This window comes from Eulemur rufifrons, chromosome 19, assembly GCF_041146395.1.
Source record: "Eulemur rufifrons isolate Redbay chromosome 19, OSU_ERuf_1, whole genome shotgun sequence".
NCBI classification, from domain to species: domain Eukaryota; kingdom Metazoa; phylum Chordata; class Mammalia; order Primates; family Lemuridae; genus Eulemur; species Eulemur rufifrons.
The window spans coordinates 114,664,844-114,683,837 of record NC_091001.1 but is presented as its reverse complement, the minus strand read 5'-3'; the positions used below and the strand labels follow the sequence as shown (position 1 = coordinate 114,683,837).

Here is an 18,994-nt window from a genome sequence, read left to right as displayed (position 1 = left end):
GCGTGGCAGTCGTGCTCGGGGTGCTGTGGGGTGCTGTGGGGTGCTGTGGGGTGCTGCGGGGTGCTGCGGGGTGCTGTGGGGTGCTGCGGGGTGCTGCGGGGTGCTGTGGGGTGCTGTGGGGTACTCCAGGGTGCTGTGGGGGTGCTGTGGGATGCTGTGGGGTGCTGTGGGGGTGCTGTGGGGTACTCCAGGGTGCTGTGGGGTGCTGCGGGGTGCTGTGGGGTACTCCAGGGTGCTGTGGGGGTGCTGTGGGATGCTGTGGGGTGCTGTGGGGTGCTGTGGGGGTGCTGTGGGGTACTCCAGGGTGCTGTGGGGTGCTGTGGGGTGCTGTGGGGTGCTGTGGGGTACTCCAGGGTGCTGTGGGGTGCTGCGGGGTGCTGTGGGGTGCTGTGGGGGTGCTGTGGGGTGCTGTGGGGGTGCTGTGGGGTGCTGTGGGGTGCTGCCGCACTGTGCTCGGACTGCACCTGTGCTTCTGCTTGCTGGGAAACAAGACCAACCAACCTTAGAGGAACCTGCTGCTGGCCCAGGCATGCAAGTGTCACCATGACTGTCAACCAAGGAGCAGGGACACCACTTTTAAGATGATGTTCCAGAACCCTGGCGACCAGACTCAAAAAAAGGACACTTTCCAGCTTTTCAGAAACGTACAATTTCTGCCAAGCCCACTCCCAGGGGAGACAACAGTGCATCTCTCGTGAGCACCGTGTGGAATGTCCTGCACGCATGCCGCGGTTCGCACCTTAAGGATGTCATCGTGGCAGAAATTTACACTTGCTGATAGCGATTTGGTTACTAAATGTAATTGTAAGGTAAAATATAATGAGGATATTAAAACAGGAGATTGACAGACAAATGCCTTTCAAAGCCTTACTCTCCTAAATTAAACGTAAGAGGAGGTTGAGCATGTCGAATGGCTGCCTGATCAGCAAAGCTGTCGGTTCCTCTGATACAGAGCCTCCCTGGAGATGCTGCCCCTGACCAGCTATGAAACACGTGGAGCAGAGTCGCCCTGGAACGTCGTCCTGTAACTCGGGGTGCCGGGGCCTTGGAACTCCTGTTCCTGGGGCTGCCTGGTGGACACTTCTCTCGGACAGAAGGGCTTGGGGACAGTGTCCAGGAGCCAGGCCTTTGCAGTGATGACTTCCTAGGAGGGGTACATTCCTTTGCCTTAGAAATCCAACCAGCTTGGTGCCTCCAGAGAGCCGGCGGCCACCCAGGCTGCTGGCACTTGGGATTCGCACGCCAGGCTCTCCGGAGGGACGTGAGCTACCGTTCTGCCAGGGATCCCCAGGAAACTGCGGGCAGCCTCATCTCGTGACCTCTCGCTGTGGCTGTGAGTAGTTCACCCGACCCCTTCAAAGTTCACGGAACAGGTGATTATAGGAGGCGCTCACTTAACCGGGAGCCAGATGCAGAGTATGAATTCCGAAACCAGGCTGCCAACGACTGCTTGTTTACCCCTGTCTGTGTCCTGCTGTGTCTTCCTGGGTCTTTGCCTTCCAGGACCGACTTCCTCACGCGCTCCCTAGTTAAGGTCACCGCACCCTGCGTGTAGCCACCACGCCAAGTCTGGGCAGGTCCCTAGAAATTCCAGGGCCTACTCGGTAACTACGCCACTGCTTGTCTCACGGGCTGTCACATCTGTTCATTATGCCGACTTGCTTGCATTCTTCTCGCACAAATGTCTTTATGACTTACTACCTGGCCTTTAAAACAATTATGTTTGAAGTGCTCAAGTTAGAACAAACAAACCCTATGCAATCACATTCCAAAGCTGTTTCAGTAAGTCTTCTCGTTGCTTTTCAAGATGTATCACTTTGCACTTTTAAAGGTTATTTAAAGTATGACCCTAAGTAAACTAAAATTGAAATTTTAATTCTATAAAATGGAGAGCAAAATCTAAAATCTGGTTCAGACCCTTGGTCAAATGATGCATATTTACATATCTCCTATTTTAACCCATCGAACACAAAAACATTCTTAACTCCAAACACTAATGCCCATTGCTTTCCAAACAGGGTGAGAATATGCAAAATCCACAGTTTATACCATTTTTCTATGAGCCATGGCCAAGTTACACATCCTTACTCAATCCCCACAATTAACGATGTCACCCAGAACTACAGGCATTTAATACAGTGTCTAGATAGAATTTGCCAAACTAGTCTATTTTCTCCCACTTTCTACTTGCTTCACTACACAGAGCTATGCCTTTAATTCTCAGCATCCTGCTAGTGACACTGGGGCACTATGTCCACGGTGGACTTACAGAGTTCGCGGTGACCCCTGTGCTATGTGTCCTGACATTCCCTTGGGCCTTCCCCACACAAGGCTCTCTAATATTAAGACAAAAAAATCCTGGGAGACTAACTTTAATTTATGCAATTTATGTGTATGCATAGGTGTCTCTATGTGTGTCTCTATGTGTTTGTGTGTGTGTATATATGCTCATGTATATATGTAAATGTAAGTGGTGAATTGTTTTCATAAGAATCTTAAGTCACTGTAATAATTTAGCATTATTTGCTAACATTCGGGTTTCCTAGTACTGAAACCCTAGGCTGAAACAATTACCTTTTGTGTTCAGAAATTAGCTCTCTTGAAATTCAGCTTCTTAAAGAACTTTTGAGCCCAAGGAAGAAGAGTAAGAAAACACTATTCCCTTCACTTTTCAACACATTTTGGCATTTCTGTGAAGCACACCCTAAGCCAATAAAGACTGTATCTAGGCTCTTCAGAAAACTCTCACTTCTTCCTAGAAAATAAGTGATTTTTATGAAAGCATTAGTTTTGAAGTCATATTTTTGAGCCTGATACTAACAGAAAATTGGACATAAAAACCAAACCATCTTTAACATTCTGCCCAAAACATCCACCCCCTGCACAACGCCTTCCCTGCTGTGTCCCCAGTGTTGGACGCCTGGGATCAGAAACATGGCTTTCAAATACGGGAGCAGAGGATGGGTGGTTACGTCATTTCAATAGTATTCCTTTTCATCCCAGTAGCGTGACAGTCACAAAGGTTTGGCAATCTGCAGACAAAATCCGCTTTCCCCGTGGACACACCTGTCCTCAGGCCAGGCTTCCAGCCCCCCTGCGGCGGCGTGTGGCAAAAGCCCTCCCAGCAGCCCCACCGTGGCTGACAAGTGCCTCACGAAAAGGAGACATGAAGGCCGGGTCTGCGGACTCAAGTTTTTGGTAGGTTTCGTTAAGCTAATCAAATATGTACCCCATAAATACCTGGCAAGTTGCCGTGACAACCAACCTGGATAAAAGCTTGATTGGAATGAACCCTAAAGTCCGACAGAGAACCTAAAAGGATTCTTGAAAACGAAGGTGCAAGTCACATGGCAGCCGCGTTTCGCAGTGCTGGCCACGCAGACTCGCTCGTGTGACAGTCGTCCGAGTGTCACAAGTGGCGACACCGGGCCATTCACACAGAAACACTGACCCCAATCACAACTGGACACATTGCCAACATGTTAAAGATTACCGTTTTCTTCTTCCTCCTCTTCTTCCTCCTCCTCCTCCTCCTCTTCCTCTTCCTCGTCCTCCACGTCTTCCCCATCCTCCTCCTCGTCGTCGTCGTCGTCCTCCTCCTCGATCTCCTCCTCCTCCTCTCGGTCCACCTCCTCGTCTTCCTCGTCATCCCCGGCCTCCTCGTTGTCCTCGGAGTACTCCTCCTCCTCCTCGTCGTCGTCCTCCTCCTCCTTCTCGTCCATGTCCTCGGTGCCGTCGCTCTCGTAGCAGTCGTCCACGGAGGCGCTGTCGGCCTTCATCGCAAACGGCCTCCGCTTGGCAGCAGGCTCCTGGGGCTGCTTGTCTTGTGTCTTCCTTTTCTTCGCCAAGGGACAGCCATAGACACTGATGAGAAAACAGGGCGGGAGAGAGAGGGGAGGGAGAGGGGGGAGGCGGGAGAGAGCGCGGAGGGGGTGGGACGAGGGGGGAGAAGATCCGTGTTACTATCTGTGAAGGTCAGAGCAACAGGAGTCCTTGGTCAGGACATTTAGGGTTTGGCGTGACCATCTCCAGCACAGTGCCAGAGGGACAGGGACACACACATCCTCACACATACGCCCACACCTGCTAGTAAAATGACGTTACAAGGAAATGCAGTTTGCATTTCTCTAGTCACCAGCAAGATTTAGTCAAGTCTCCTAGTCCCTCATTACCGGAATTCCAAATGACATGGAGATCCTAATAAACCCATGAGATTGGTTCACGAAACGCTTGCGTAATAGGCATAACATGCACTGAAAATACAAATTCAATTAACATTCACCAAATATACACTGTGTGTAATATACATTTAAAACAAGATATACTTTATGCACACCATATCAACATACATACATTTATGCTGTGAAAGTTTTAGATATGTTTGCATTTGTATTAATATATTCTGAGGTTAAACTTGTGTCCTTAGACAAGATAACATACAAGATGAACCTCGAGTGCTTTCCAAGGCCGTGGTGACAGGAGCCGCACAGGCTAAAGTCCTGCAGGGCATCGTCAGCCTCGGACAGTATCGGTGCCACCCAGCCTTCCAGAAAACAATTTCCTTGTTACCGGTCATCACGGGGCTGTAGGTTTTTACGCAGGAAATGGGGGGTTATTTGGGGTTTTTAAGCACTCACTGATGCAATCAAATTTGCCGGCTGGAAAGGTCACGGTGCCGAGGGCAGGACAGACTGGAGGCGGCACGGGGCTGGAGACGGGAGAGCCACGGGCAGGTGCCGGGGGACGGGACGCCAGATGGGACTCCAGCCAGGTGAGAGAGACCAGGAGCACCAAGGGCCTGAGTCAGCACCACCCACCCACCAACCAAAGGAGGAGCGAAGTCAGACCCGCAGGGGGCGGGTGTGGGGGAGGGGGCACCGGAACAGGACACCGTGGGCTTGACGTGTTGCGTTTGAACCGCTCGTGGCAGGTCTTACTGGTTGAGTGACTTTGGACAGATGTTCAACTCTATACCTCAAAGTCATCAAATGTTAAACCAGAAAAATACTCATCGCACATGGCTGCTTTAAAGGTGAAATGAAAAAGAAATATAAAGAGGTTAGTGCGGTACCTGGTGTGTGCTGGGTTCTCAGTGAACGACAGTGGCTGCTGGTTAATAATGACAATAATAACATGTTGTTTTGACATTTTTATTATCATTCAGATACTCAGTTATCCAGCAAGTACATCGCTCTATAAAGTTTTGGAAACTAACTACTGTACTGTTTGTTTCTACTACCAATAGATATTTCCAAGACAATTCAAACAGACTGCGCCAGCCAGCACTTCTGTGTTTCTCAGGCAGGGTCCAGCTCAGTACAGGCGAGTGACCGATGGCACTACTTGCTGCTGGACACCCTCGGGACAGGAGGGGTCTGGAGAAAGGAGGAAACGGAGGGGTCACTTAATCCATCTTTCACTTGGAAAAGGAAGGGACTCGAAGGTCAGAGCACCAGGTAGCATGAGGCCAGACGCTCAACCTTCCAAGCAAGCACCTCCGCTGCCAGGCCAAAATAAACGCCGAAATTAACATCAGTCAGAAAACGTATGCCTCCTGGGGACCCGGCCGTGCACAGCACTTTGTGCCCACGGCTCCTCACACCTCCTGGATGCGTAGCGCAAAGGGACCCGTGCAGAGAGGCCACCGCTGGAGACAGGGCATACCTGTGCAGGGAGACTGTCAACTCTGAACACGGACAGGTCGACACTACGCTCTTGGTCGGACAGGTCCGGGGTCACAGTTACCATCAGTGGTGGCACAGACCATGCAGTCTGTGTTTGGCAGACATGAAGAAATTTTGTCTGGTGTGCCCCGGTGTCTGTGACGGCCCCTGTGGGGACGGCCCCCCGGCGTCCGTGACGGCCCCTGTGGGGACAGCCTTGCAAACGACTGCTCCACTTTACACTCTCCAGGTACTTAAGTTAATACCTGAGTGACACTCTTGCAGTTCTCTTTTCCTTCTACTGCCGTGGGTCACGGTAGTTAGATGGACACGAAGAGCTGAGAAACCCGCTGCCTAGGAATGTGTGACTCCGACAGCTACACGTTTGCCTCAGGGAAAAATTATAAGGAAATACAGAGAAACAAAAGGCCAGAGATTCCCAGCTAACATTCAAATGTACGCTAGATTTCCCTTCCTTAGATATTCCAGGTCAGGGTAGTTTGTCCTGATGTGGTTGGTAAGGAATTGTTCCATGTGAAATGCTTAAAGTTCGGCCAGCGGAGGGACGGTGGTGTTTACGCTCCCAGCTTGGTGACAGGGAGACACAGCTGAGCGTTCCTAGCTCTGAGACTCAGATCACGCTATGACCACACACAGATGTATAACACCTAACAAACCACACACACACACACACACACACACACGCACCCTCCCCCTCGTCGCAGGAACGGCGAGCTCCGCAGTGCGTCCCCTGATCACCACCACGGGACGCGTCGGCGCTCGTGCTCCCCACGGACTTCCGAAGCTGCTCACTGGTTTCGCGGGGCTCAGCCCGCGAATAAGGAGCCTTAAAACCTGGTCAGCACAAAGAGGAGCAAGAGACGTTTGCCCCGAGGTATTTCCTTGCTCTTAATCCTGTGGCGATGATGGGTGACCAGCCGCTGTGTCTGCCGGTTTTGCGGCAGCGTAACCCGTGTGCCCGTGGCTTCCCACCGCGCTTAGGCCACGTCTCAGCTGGACAAGCCTGCCCTGATTCTGTGCGCTCGCTCTCAGACGGCTGTTGGGAGGACCTGTCCCAGGAAAGCACACGCCGTTTCTTCACGGTGACGCGCCTGCTCTGAAGCACACCACACGGGAAACGCAACGGGCCGTGTGTCTGAGGCCTTAACGCTGCGGCTCGTCCCAGCCGTCTCAGGACGCAGCACTCAAGGCTGCGACCTCATTATTCACAGCACGACTTTCTCTTGTTCCTAAACTCAATTGATGGGATATAAGATTTTCTTGTGACAGGCAACACTAGTTTTGAGCAGGCAATTGTCCTTTTTACACAGCAATCTAGTGAAAGGCAACAGAAAATTCCCTGTGGGTTCCGACTGGAAGTGGAGTAGGATCTTACGGGAAAGGTGCGTGGAGGACAGTTCAGAATCTCACTGGGCAACCATCCTCCTTCCGGTTTCTCTGGGTTCCCCGAGCTCGGCACCTGTCTCACCCGTCTCAGGAGTGTCTGTGCCAGCAGGCAGGGTGCCCTCGGGCCGTGAGGATGCCCGTGTGGCTGTGCCCACTGAATTTCCAATCCGAGCGGGTACAGTAGCATGGATGGCGTGTGGGGGGGTGTGAGGTGCTGGGTGTGTCTCCGCCATCTGTCTGCCCTCTGCCTGCTCTCCAGCATTTACCTGTCTAACGCCACCTATCATCTACCTACCTACGTCTACCGTCTACCTATCACCTGCCACCTCCCTCTGTCTGCCCACCTACCTAAGAACCACAGACGTGGAGCAGTGGGCAGCCCTGTCTGTCTGAGACACAGCCACCAAACATCCCCTTCTCTATCTGCGGGCCCCTGGGGAACGCTGGAGAAACTGTCTGGTCGTGCAGACGTGGCACCCGCAGGTCCTCAGCATGATTTTCATTGATTTACTTTTGTTTGAAGGAGCACATCACTCATTAAAGGTGAGCGGGAGATGCTTTTCTGAAAAGGCTCCAACCCATGTCCTGCGGGTCCCATGTGGGCGCTGTCCGATCAGGCAGCAGAAACTTACTCCTGCACCCGGGGTTTCTCCCTCGTCACCTGTGGGAAGGGGACACGCCCCGACAGAGCGCCTTGAAATGCAGTCAGACCTGCACTCCTGGATGGGACCTGAGCTGCGGAACTTTTTTTTGTTTTACAGAAATGCAACATTGTTTCCCTTGTGTCAGTGCAAAAAAATTTGCTGAGGAAGAAGAAGTAGCTGTTGTCTGTCAAATCTAGGTAGGTGCTTTCTCAGCTTGAAAATAAAATTATTAGACTTCAACTCATCAGTTGGTTCAATTTAAATGATGCTGCTACCATAGTACCCCAAATCATTTTATCTGTTTCCATATTTAATAATACTAAGTAAACGAGAATTTTTTCTTATCAATTTTCTTAGGAACTGCCTACCCCTTCCTCCTCATGCGTAGACAGATAAATCTTAGTCCTTCAAAATGCAAAGGTTCTGAGACGTCTCACTTGGGAAGAAGACACTGGTCTGGGGAGAAATGCTGGGTTTTAAGCCTCTTTGTCAGCCACGTGGGCGGCTTTCCCACTAAGGTCTCCGGTCACCCATCCTTCAAAGGAAGGGCTACCAGGCCCCCAGGAGAGTCTTCATCTTCATCTTCTGGAATTGGGAGACAGTGACGAGGCACCCCAGGGGCTCTGCGGGAGCCAGGAGGGCTCCAGGACCTGCCACCCCGGTTGGAGCAGCCCGGCCCGGCCCCCGAACGTACTCGAGCTCCCCGTTCCCTGGGAAGTTTTACTGGGCCGTGAGGGCTGGGGTTCGCCCAGCTCGCGTGGCTGCTGTGGCCCCTGGGCTCTAGGGCTGGCTGGCTTTCCTGTAACAGTCCCTCCTGCAGCGGGGCTCCTCGCATGCTGTGTTTGAGTAGGTCAGTCTCGTCCATTATGAATCAGGCGCCAAATAGAGATGAGTGAGGATCAGCGCAGAGCTTGGGCCCCTTTGGGGACGTTAGCGTCTCAGTGTTGGATAGATGCTGACAGGACAAATGAAGACATCCACAGTCGACAGGTGTCGTAGCGTCTTATGGCTAACAGCCCTGACACAAAAAGGCTAGATACTACCATAAAGTGGGGTGCTTAGCTGTCCTTTCAAAATAGTGCGCTCTTGGCTTCCTGGGTCCACCTGCCTCACGAGACGGCCCAGAGAGAACATCGGCCCCTTTGGAAAAGACCAAACTCGGGCTGCCTGGACCCTGCCCCTCCCGCCCTCTGCAGGCTGGGTCTGGGGGGAGAAGAGGTGGCTCCCGGTCCACAGTCCCGGCCTCCTGCTGGTCTCGGGGCAGACGGGCCACGGGTGGGGGCCCAGGCCTCGCTGAGGGTGGACGTACCCTCTGCGTGCTCTGGCTCCACTGCCAGCACCTGCAGGGAGGGCCACCCCCTAGGGGAAGATCTGCAGCCCACAATAACTTTGTTCCTCCTACGACGGCTCTCACGTAAGACGGATTTCTCACCACCTGGCCAAGAACCACCTAACAGTTTCACTACTATTCCCGGTCCCTCCCCGTGACGTGACCAGGCTCTGCGTCTGCACACAGGGTCCACTGCAGGCGAACCCGCCAGGCCTGGTCTGCGCACGCCGGCTGCAACCTCCTGGTGGCGCCTCCCCTGCGCTGGCGCCCGGTGACCGGTGGTGTCCCCAAGGCCAGGCGATTGTTCTGGCCGAACGCTGAGGCCGTGGAGCGGGTGCTGCTCAAACCCCGTGGGAAACTCACCACCTGTGTGTGCTGCTCTGCCTGAAAAGCGCCTGTGCGCTTGGAAGCCGTCACACTGCACACGTGGGAAGGGTAAGCGGCAGGAAGGGGCACCTGGCCTCAGGTGACCAGCCCCGGACAGGGCCATGCTGGAGCTGCGGGAGATGGCACGGCAGTTGTGCAGAGGGTGACGGCTTCACGACCTTGTCCTGTCTCGGCACCAAGGCGCTCACTGTGGTGTTCGAGGCGAGAGAGGCCCCAGCACAGTGGCCCCGTGCCTCGGCTGGTGCATCTGGGTGTCATGCGCCAGTTACCGAAATGAGCAACACTGATGCGGCTGGACTTAAGCAAACCAGATGCAGGTACCAAGAAAAGCAGACAGGCTTTGCGCGAGAAGGGCCAGCTGCACGCCCAGCTCAGGAACTCCTGCTGCGAAGAGCCCAGCGCGTTGTCACCGAGCCGCGGTCCTCACGTGCTTACGGAGGAGCACCTGTGGGCTGCGAAGATTCGCACAGCCCACCTCCTTCCACAAACGAGTCGAAGAATGTGAGAACGCAGCACGATAAAATCATATTAAACCCGTTCTACGGCCTCCAATCCCCTGCCTTGCACTGAGTTGTGCGTCTGAGAACTGCAATAACTGAGTCAGGACGGGAGCCTCCTCTAGCCGGGGGCAGGCAGCGTCTGCGTCCCGAGTGCCGGCCGCCTGCATGCCTCCCAGTCCCTCACCTTCTCCGCGCCCCGCCGTGCTGCCGCCCTCGAGCTGGGCCTTTGCGCCGGGTCCTCGGCAGCAGCTTGGCGCTCACTCCAGCCTCCTGGGATGCAGCCACCGCAGCAGACAGGTTGTCTTGCTAAAGCATCGTGGTTCCCAGGTCAACATTCTCCAGCTTTGTTCTCTTCCCTCCCCCCTTCCTCCTTCTCTCTCTGTGTCTTCCTGAGAGGACCAACCTGAGCCCTACGGCATCTGGCCACACCCTTACTCTCACCCTTGCACCTGCCGTCCTAACTCCTGGCCTTACCTAGGTTACCTCCCATCACTGCGCACTCCCCGCCCTGCCGCTCTCTCCTCTCCCAGCTGAAGCAGGGTGGTGGCCGCCGCTCTCCTTTCTCTGGCACTGGGCACTCGTCCACCACCTGCCCTCCCCCGCCCCAGGCCAGCTGACTTCCATTTGCACTTTGCCTCTGCTTCGAGATGCCTCCTCTGCGGAGCAGCCTCCGGGCCCGGGGCTGGTCCCCTTTCCAGAGGTCTCTGCACTTAGGCACTGACAGTGTCTGCCCGTCGGCACCCTGGCGAGCAGGGCCAGGGCTGTCCACCACAGTGACACGGACCTCGCTGGGCTGGCCGGGTCATGCATGGTGCACGCGGGAGCTTCTCATGCCCCGAGCCTTTCCGAAGCTTCTCCCCACCCGGCACCCGACACGCCTCCTCCCGCCGGTGCCTGTCCCGCAAAGGCAGCTGGAGACTCTGCCTGGGGAGACGCCGGCACCCGGAGGATGGAGCCGCTGCTCTGCCCCGCTGCTCCTCACACGAAGCCCCCACAGCTCTCAGGACACTGCGCCACACTCGGGCTTCTGCCCAGGTGCGAGCTCCTTTGGGGGGCAGCTCCCCCTGGCATGGCAGGTGCTGCTCTGCGCAGACGGCGGCAAGTGGCGTGGGCAATGGGTCCCAGGCGTCCGGAAGACGCCTTCGAGGAAAAGTCCCGCGACCTTGTTACGGATCGCACGTCTAGACAGAGCAAAACCTACCCCAGTGTGCGTGCATGTGGAAATTGTTCTCACATGTTTTCCAATCGTTTGCCCTACTCAGCATCCTTTACTTCACAGGTATGACGTGTCCAGCAAGCACGTCAAGGACGGCCTCTGTGAGCTGCGTCGCACGACACCACAAGGGAGGAAGCCCCGAGCATTTACCCACCTCGGGGCAGCCGACACCGTCTGTTGGGAGGAGAGCTTGGCACACGGGCAGGAGCTGTGCAGTGAGGGATCCGCCATCAAAGCCCCTGCCTCACGAGGGCTGGGGCAGATGCAACAGTGCTGTGCCCTCACTGCAGAAGGGGAGGAGTCGTGATGCTCCTCGTGGGAAGGACCACGCGGCAGCTGAATAACGCAGGACGCAGACCAAGCCTGGAAGGCCTGCAGTGTCCACCTGTAATTCACATACAGGAGAACACCGTGGACCAGGTCCTACAGCTCGTCAAAGCCAAAGCCGGGACTAAATAAAAGTCTTCTAATTTTCATCTTACAAATTGTCAAAGTTGGACCATTTATGTCCAAGCCATTTCTTAAATCAAGGTCTACGTGCTTAGGATAACCCATTGTAAGCGCCACGAAAGAAAATAAAAATGATGTTGCCAAAATCTTTTGCCATCTCAGACTCCAGTGCTGGCTGCCTGCCGAGTACTCGGATCAGAGCAGCAGAGGCCTCGTAGGAAAACCCGGCTGCAGCTCAAGAAGTCCCCTCCTGGGTGCTCGTGTCTCCGGGGCTTCTCCCAGGAACCTTCCGCCTGCCTCCCCGGACACGCCCCTCCCCTGCGTGTCACTGGTCTTCTGTATGCAGGTGTGCATCTGGGTCTGTCACAAGGTGCACACGGGACATCACACACTTTCAGGGTAAGGAGCCGTCTCCTTGACCCCAAATATTGTTTCTAATAGAGTTGTATGTGCAGTTAGCGCTCAATAATTAGTGTAACCGAACATCTTTTCGGCAGTCTGTAGCATCATATTATCTTCTACGTGGCCAGAGTAGTTGGTGATAATTTCAATCTTGCCCATATGTGATTCTCTCCCAAACACTTAAAGCAAGTGGACGAGTCTCCAAATTGGTCGAAAGACAGTGATTTGGGAGTCCAGCCACACCACCTGCTCACTCCTCCTTGATCTCACTGCAACGCTCCCAGGTGCCGAGACCACGTACACCGCACTGTGCGCGTCTGTGGCCATGGCAACACGTGTGTCCCCGGAAGGCAGGGACTGCCTGTCTGCAGTTCCCACCGGCTCCGACACACCTTGGCCTGGGCTGTGCTGAAGACGTGCTCGCTGGGCTGCTGCCGTCCGTCCGCGCCAGCCGTCCTGCCAGGCTGAGTTCTGGGCGGCAGCAGCAAGAGGCCGTCAGTGAGCCCGCAAAGGCGCCCAGCAGGAGGTGCACAGGACAAATGAGAGGACTCACAGGCTCCTGTCGCAAAGTATCTAATGGCCATTGAAAGCCTGAATTCCTATGATTTTAAAATCAAAAGGTATTTCATACAAGGATCCAGAACTAAAACTTGAGCACAGGCATCCTTTGGAGATGCTGTGGGTTTGGTTCCAGACCACCACTGTGAAGCAAATATTGCAATAAAACAAGTCCCATGAAGCTTTTGGTTTCCCAGTGCATATAAAAGTTACGTTTATGCTATACCGTAGTCCATGAAGTATGCAGTAACATTTTGCCTAAAAACAATGTGCACACCCTAATTAAAAAATATTTTTCTGCTAGAAATGCTAATGATCAACTGAGCCTTCAGCAAGTGACAATCCTTTTGCTGGTGGAGGGTCCTGCCTTGATGTGGGTGGTGCTGACTGATCGGGGTGGTGGTCGCTCAAGGTTTGGGTGGCTGCGGCAATTTCCGAAAACCAGACAGTGGTAGAGTCTGTAGCGTCAACGGACTCTTTCTTTCACAGAGGGTTTCTCTGTAGCATGCGACGTTTGATAGCATTTTACTCACGGTAGAGCTTCTTTCAAAGTTGGACTCAATCCTCTCAAACCCTGCTGCTGCTTCATCAACTAAGTTGACAGAACGCTCCAGATCCTTTGTTCTCATTCCAACAATGTTCACAGCATCGCCGCGAGAAGTAGATTCCATGCCAAGACACCACTTTCTCTGCGCATCCGTAAGAACCAACTCCTCATCTGTTAAAGTTTTGCCATGAGACTGCAGCAAGTCAACCCCCTCTTCAGGCCCCACGTCTAACTCTTGTTCTCTTGCTGTTTCCACCACATCTGCAGTGACTTCCTCCTCTGAAGGCGTGAACCCCTCAAAGTCGTCATAAGGGTTGAAATTAACTTCTTCCAGACTCCTGTTAATGTTGCTATTTTGACCTCCTCCCGGGAATCGTGAGTGTTCTTAGTGGCATCTAGAAGGGCGAGTCCTTCCCAGGTCATCAATGGGCTTGGCCCAGACCCATCAGAGCAATCACCATGGACGGCAGCTGTAGCCTTATGAGATACATTTCTTAACTACTAAGACCCGAAAGTCAAAATCACTCCTTGACCCGCGGGCTGCAGAATGGGTGTTGTGTAGCAGCCATGAAAACAGCATCAATCTCCTTGTACATCTTCACCAGAGCTCTGGGGTGACAGGTACATTGTCAGTGAGCGGCAATATTTTGAAAGGAATCTTTTTATTCTGAATGGCAGGTCTCAACAGTGAACTTAAAATATTCGGCTGACCATGCTCTGAACAGACGCGCTGTCGCCCAGGCTTTGCTGTTCATTTCTAGAGCACAGGCAGAGGAGATTTGGCATCACTGTTAAGGGCCCTAGGATTTTTGGACTCGTACGTGAGCAGTGGCTTCAACATAAAGTCACCAGCTGCACCAGCCCCTAACGAGAGTCAGCCTGTCCTTTGAAGCTCAGAAGCCAGGCACTGACTTCTCCTTTCTAGCTGTGACAGTCCCAGACGGCGTCTTTGTCCAGTGGAAGCTGTTTCGTCTGCTCTGAACACCTGTTGCGGGTGCCGCCACCTTCGTCAGCGATCTCGGCGGGACCTTCTGGGTGACTTGCTGCGGCTTCTGCATCTGCACCTGCTGCTGCACCTTGTGCTTTCTGTTGCGGAGACGGCTTCTCTCCTTACCGCTCCTGGACCAACCCCTGCTAGTGCCAGCCTTGCACTGGCAGCTTCCTCACCTCTCTCAGCCTTGGCAGAACTGAAGAGAGTCGGGGCCTTGCTCTGGACTAGGCTTTGGCGGAAGGGAGTGCTGTGCCGGTTTGACCTTCTGTCCAAGCCACTCACCCTGCCAGCACTTGGGCTGTTGTGCTTTCTCGTCGCTCGTGTGTTCGCTGGAGCAACACTTTCGTCTCCTCCAAAGCGTTTCCTTTGCGTTCACAGCGTGGCTAAATGTCTGGAGCTTCAGACCTGGCTTCTGTCCCGTCTGGGCTTTCGACACACCTCCCTCCCAGGCTTACTCTTTTCTAGCTTTTGATTTAAAGTGACAGATGTGAGACTTTTCTTTTCACTTGAACACTTGGAGGTCATTGAAGGGTTATCAATTTGCCTAATTTTAGCACTGTTGCATCTCAGGGAATAGGGAGGCCCAAAGCGGGGCAGGGGGGCGGGGGAACGGCTGGTCGGCGGGGTCAGAGCACCCTCACTGAGGACAGTTGCTGCCTAACATGGGCGCAGTTCGTGCTGCCTGCAAACAATTACAACAGTAATGTCGAAGACGACTGACCACAGGTCAACACAGAAGATATAATGACAATGAACAAGCCTGGACCACTGCAAGAATTACCAAATGTGACACAGACACACAAAGGGAGCACACGCTGTTGGTAAAACCACACTGATAAACTTGCTCAACGCAGGGTTGTTGCACACTTTCAATTTGTTTTTTTTTTTTTTGAGACAGAGTCTCACTTTGCTGCCCAGGCTAGAGTGAGTGCCGTGGCGTCAGCCTAGCTCACAGCAACCTCCAACTCCCGGGCTCAAGTGATCCTCCTGCCTCAGCCTCCCGAGTAGCTGGGACTACAGGCATGCACCACCATGCCCGGCTAATTTTTTCTACATATTTTTAGTTGTCCAGCTAATTTCTTTCTATTTTTAGTAGAGACGGGGGTCTCGCTCTTGCTCAGGCTGGTCTCGAACTCCTGACCTTGAGCGATCCTCCCACCTTGGCCTCCCAGAGTGCTAGGATTACAGGCGTGAGCCACCGCGCCTGGCCCACACTTTCAATTTGTAAAAAATGCAATATCTGCAAAGCACAATGAGATATGCCTATAATGGCAAAACTGCTCTACGAAAATGTTCCCAAAGTATAATAAATTGTTTATTTATTCATTTTTTTGTGCTACAGAATAAAAAAGGGTAAGATTTTCTAATTAAAAATCATAAGTAGATTTATTTTGCATTAGTATACATTTTTAGGTGATATTTAAAAAAGCCCACATTAGGGACTTAAAAACTAGCAATTTTCAGGGCTGCAGAGGTAAAGGTTTATCCTCAGGGTCCTCTCTCTATAGCCTCCCAGTTCACCTGTCACTGGACGTCCGTGAACAGGTGTCTGCTGTGTGGACGGTGTCCCGGAGGCATGGCTGAGGTGACCAGGACAAGGGCCCTGCTCTCAAGGAGTACAGGGTCACAGGCAAGGGGGACGGACAGCCCTGGGCGCGAAGTCGCCATGAACGGGGAAAGGCAGCCTGTGCACTTGGCGAGGACGAGACAACTGTGGGATCTCTGGGAACATCAGCTCCCAGGAAATCAAACCAACAGAACACCTGGTCACAGGCAGTGCTCGCTATGCAGAGAGAGGGGCCTTCCCAGCCCCCATGAAGGGGCCGTGTAGAGGAGCCCCCAGAGCTTACCCAGGGCCAGGCGTCCAGGGCAGGTTTTGCCCAGGTTGAAGGGACCTCAGGGCACCCGGGGGGCTGTGCTGCACAGGTGGGGCCAGAGGCACCAGGCCACCCTGCCCCATGTCCCTCCCCCACGCACAGGACCCTGCCAGAATCAGGGGGCTCATCTCTCTGTCCAAAGGGATTACAGCTAGTGACGAGGAAGAAGGCTCCGCCATGGTCCTGAGGTGAAACCGTGAGGACACGCCACAAGCTGAGGGGCCAGACAAGCACACGTGGGCCCTGCTGGCTGAGTCAGACCTGCGCTGAGCTGGCCGTGGGGTTCCACGGTGACCGGGGCTGGGTGTCTGGGGCGGCAGATGAGGGGCTCAGGGCGCAGCACTGCTGGGCACATGGGAGCCGCTGCCTGAGGCCCCCTGACTCCGGAGCCCAGTGTGAGGACAGCTACGTGCGTGGGAGCCCCAGGGAGGCGCAGGAACTGTCGCCCTCGTGACGTGCTCGGGGCCTGCACTGCGCTGGCCCGTCGGCTCCCGCGTGCACGCCTGGGCTGGGAGCGCAGGGCTCTGCCGCCGAGCGCAGGGTGGGAGCCGACCTTTCACCTTCTGCCTGGCGGGAGGCATCACCCCTCTGCCCAGCGGCCTGTGCCTTCACTCAGCTACGGGGAAAACCTCAGTTCTTGGGCCAGTCTGGGAGGGAGGACGCTCCCTCAAACACTCAGCAAGTGAGACCATTCTCAAAAATGAAAAAGGCACCCCTTAACCTGCCTGCCAGCCCTTCCTCCAGAATTTTCTGGCAAAGGCTGTGCTAAATATAGGGGTTGATTCTTTAAAAATTATCCTTTTAAAAATAAGACAATTATTTTCTTGAATAACACGTATTTTAAAAACAATTCTATCCCATATGATGTACAACAGGGTAACAGGGTGACCTCCCGGCTGCCTGGGGGGCATCGAGAGGTGGGTCCTGCTGGAAAGGGGCTCTCCCGCCTCTCGCCCTGCACCCCAAGGAAAAGTCGGAAAGCCGTGGAAAATTATCAGCAAAGATACTTTCCTCATAGTATTCATAACATGGAAGAGTTAAAAAACAAATAATTCTCAACAACAATACATAAATTACAACCACAGGATGGAATTTAGCCATGGAAACTAAAACTATTGTGGCCAGGCGCGGTGGCTCACGCCTGTCATCCCAGCACTCTGGGAGGCCGAGGCCGGAGGATCACTCGAGGTCAGGAGTTCGAGACCAGCCTGAGCAAGAGCGAGACCCTGTCTCTACTAAAAATAGAAAGAAATTATCTGGCCAACTAAAAATATATATAGAAAAAATTAGCCGGGCATGGTAGCACATGCCTGTAGTCCCAGCTACTCGGGAGGCTGAGACAGGAGGATCGCTTGAGCCCAGGAGTGTGAGGTTGCTGTGAGCTAGGCTGACGCCACGGCACTCACTCTAGCCCGGGCAACAGAGCAAGACTCTGTCTCAAAAAAAAAAAAAAGAAAGAAATGTCTAAAAATAAAAAAAAAAAAGGAAATGAAAACTAAAAATATTTAATGACACAGAAAAAGGCTCACGTTATGTTACGTAAAAAAACCCCAAAATTACATCTATCATATGAGACTACTTCAGAAAAGCAAAGCAAAAAAGGGGTCTCAAAAATCAAAGAAAAAAAACATCTGTCAGTGGTTACGGACCCCCGGCCAGATGTCCCCTGTGCCTAGTGGAGCACAGCGACGTGACACTGCAGATACTCACAAAAGGCTGTCCCCATTGTCATTATTTCTTTCATAATTTCATTTTTAGTCCTAATGTAAGAAAATAAGCATTTCCCTGACTTTAATCTTAAGCTGTATTTGAGCCCATGTATTTCTTTTGGCTTCTCTGGCCAATGACATCCTCTGCGAGAATCGGGGGAGAAAATTTAAAAAGCAAACTCATTCTTAACGTTTCCGGCCCTGAAATGTTTCAAGGATTGAAAAGCCGCGGTCTGGCTGGCCAGGAGGCCGTGCGGGTGGGCTCAGGGTCCCCGTGAACGCCCGCAGGAGGGGCTCCAGCTGGCCCAGCCCCAAGGTCCCCTCGCCTGGGCTGTCACCCCGGCCCCTCCCCACCGTTCTCATTTATTCGAACTCAATTTGGGTTAACGCAAGGAGCTTCTCTGCCAAAACCATACTCGCCGCGGGGAAAGTTCAACTCGTTAGTCACTCAAAGCAGGTGCTCCTCATTTTAATAATCTGACTGGAGCCGGAGGGGGAGCGGGTCATCCCGGGCGGCGGGCGCGGACTGTGCCTCGCAGGGCTTCTGCGCAGCGGGCAGCCCGGCACATGGAGAGGGAGGATGGCGAGGGAGGATGGCCGGCCGCGCTGGGACTGTCTCCTGAAGGGCAGGGGAAGGCCGGGCCAGGGCACTCTCCCGCTGTCCCTGCCCGCCTGCTGCTCTGTCCTCGCCAGGAGGAGAGGAGGGGGGTCAGGGGGCCCGGCCCGCCACTGTCCTCTCACTCAGTCCCTGTGCCTGGCAGGGGGGCGGTCACCGGGCTCTGGCGCCCTCTGCTCTCTGCCGTCTGTCCTGCGGGTGAACGCAGGCAGCAGGCCCCACTCCCCTCTGGCCTCCCGGCCCAGCTCCCCCTCCCGAGCGCAGGCAGGGCAGCCGTCTGCCTGGCGCAGGGCACGGCAGAGGGAGCCGCAGTGCGGAGGCGCGATGCATTATTTATGAGGAGAATTTCTTCCAAGATGCTCGCTTTCCCCCGCCGTCGCCTCCCCAGAGCTTCAGGAAACGCATCCACTTGTACACGAAGCACATCTCTGGCGATGTCAAATACAGCATTAGATAATATTCACAGCCTTGCAGAGTGGCTGCTAAATCACAGCCGGCGGAGCCCCTGAAACCCGTAGACTTGTACAGGTGGCGCTCGGCCTCCCTGGGCAGGAAACGGAAGGTGCATTTACCCGGCGACGCAGGGGCGTGCGAAGGCTCACAGAGGCCCGGGCGGCCCGGGACGGTCCTTTCTAAATAAGGGGAAACCAGAGCCCCGAAGGGCTTTGCACAGGACGCGTCCAGATCACACACGGCC

General features: G+C 54.0%; 1 protein-coding gene across 5 annotated transcripts in view; it reads right to left on the bottom strand.

Moving 5' to 3' along the window:
• The window catches only part of MYT1L (myelin transcription factor 1 like), a 425,635-nt gene that overhangs the window by 104,168 nt on the left and 302,473 nt on the right, over window positions 1–18,994 (bottom strand). For all 5 annotated transcript variants that reach the window (XM_069495366.1, XM_069495367.1, XM_069495363.1 and 2 more), the window contains one exon: window positions 3,494–3,864. In XM_069495366.1, the coding sequence (XP_069351467.1) occupies window positions 3,494–3,864 (371 nt within the window). The remainder of the gene's footprint in view (window positions 1–3,493; window positions 3,865–18,994) is intronic.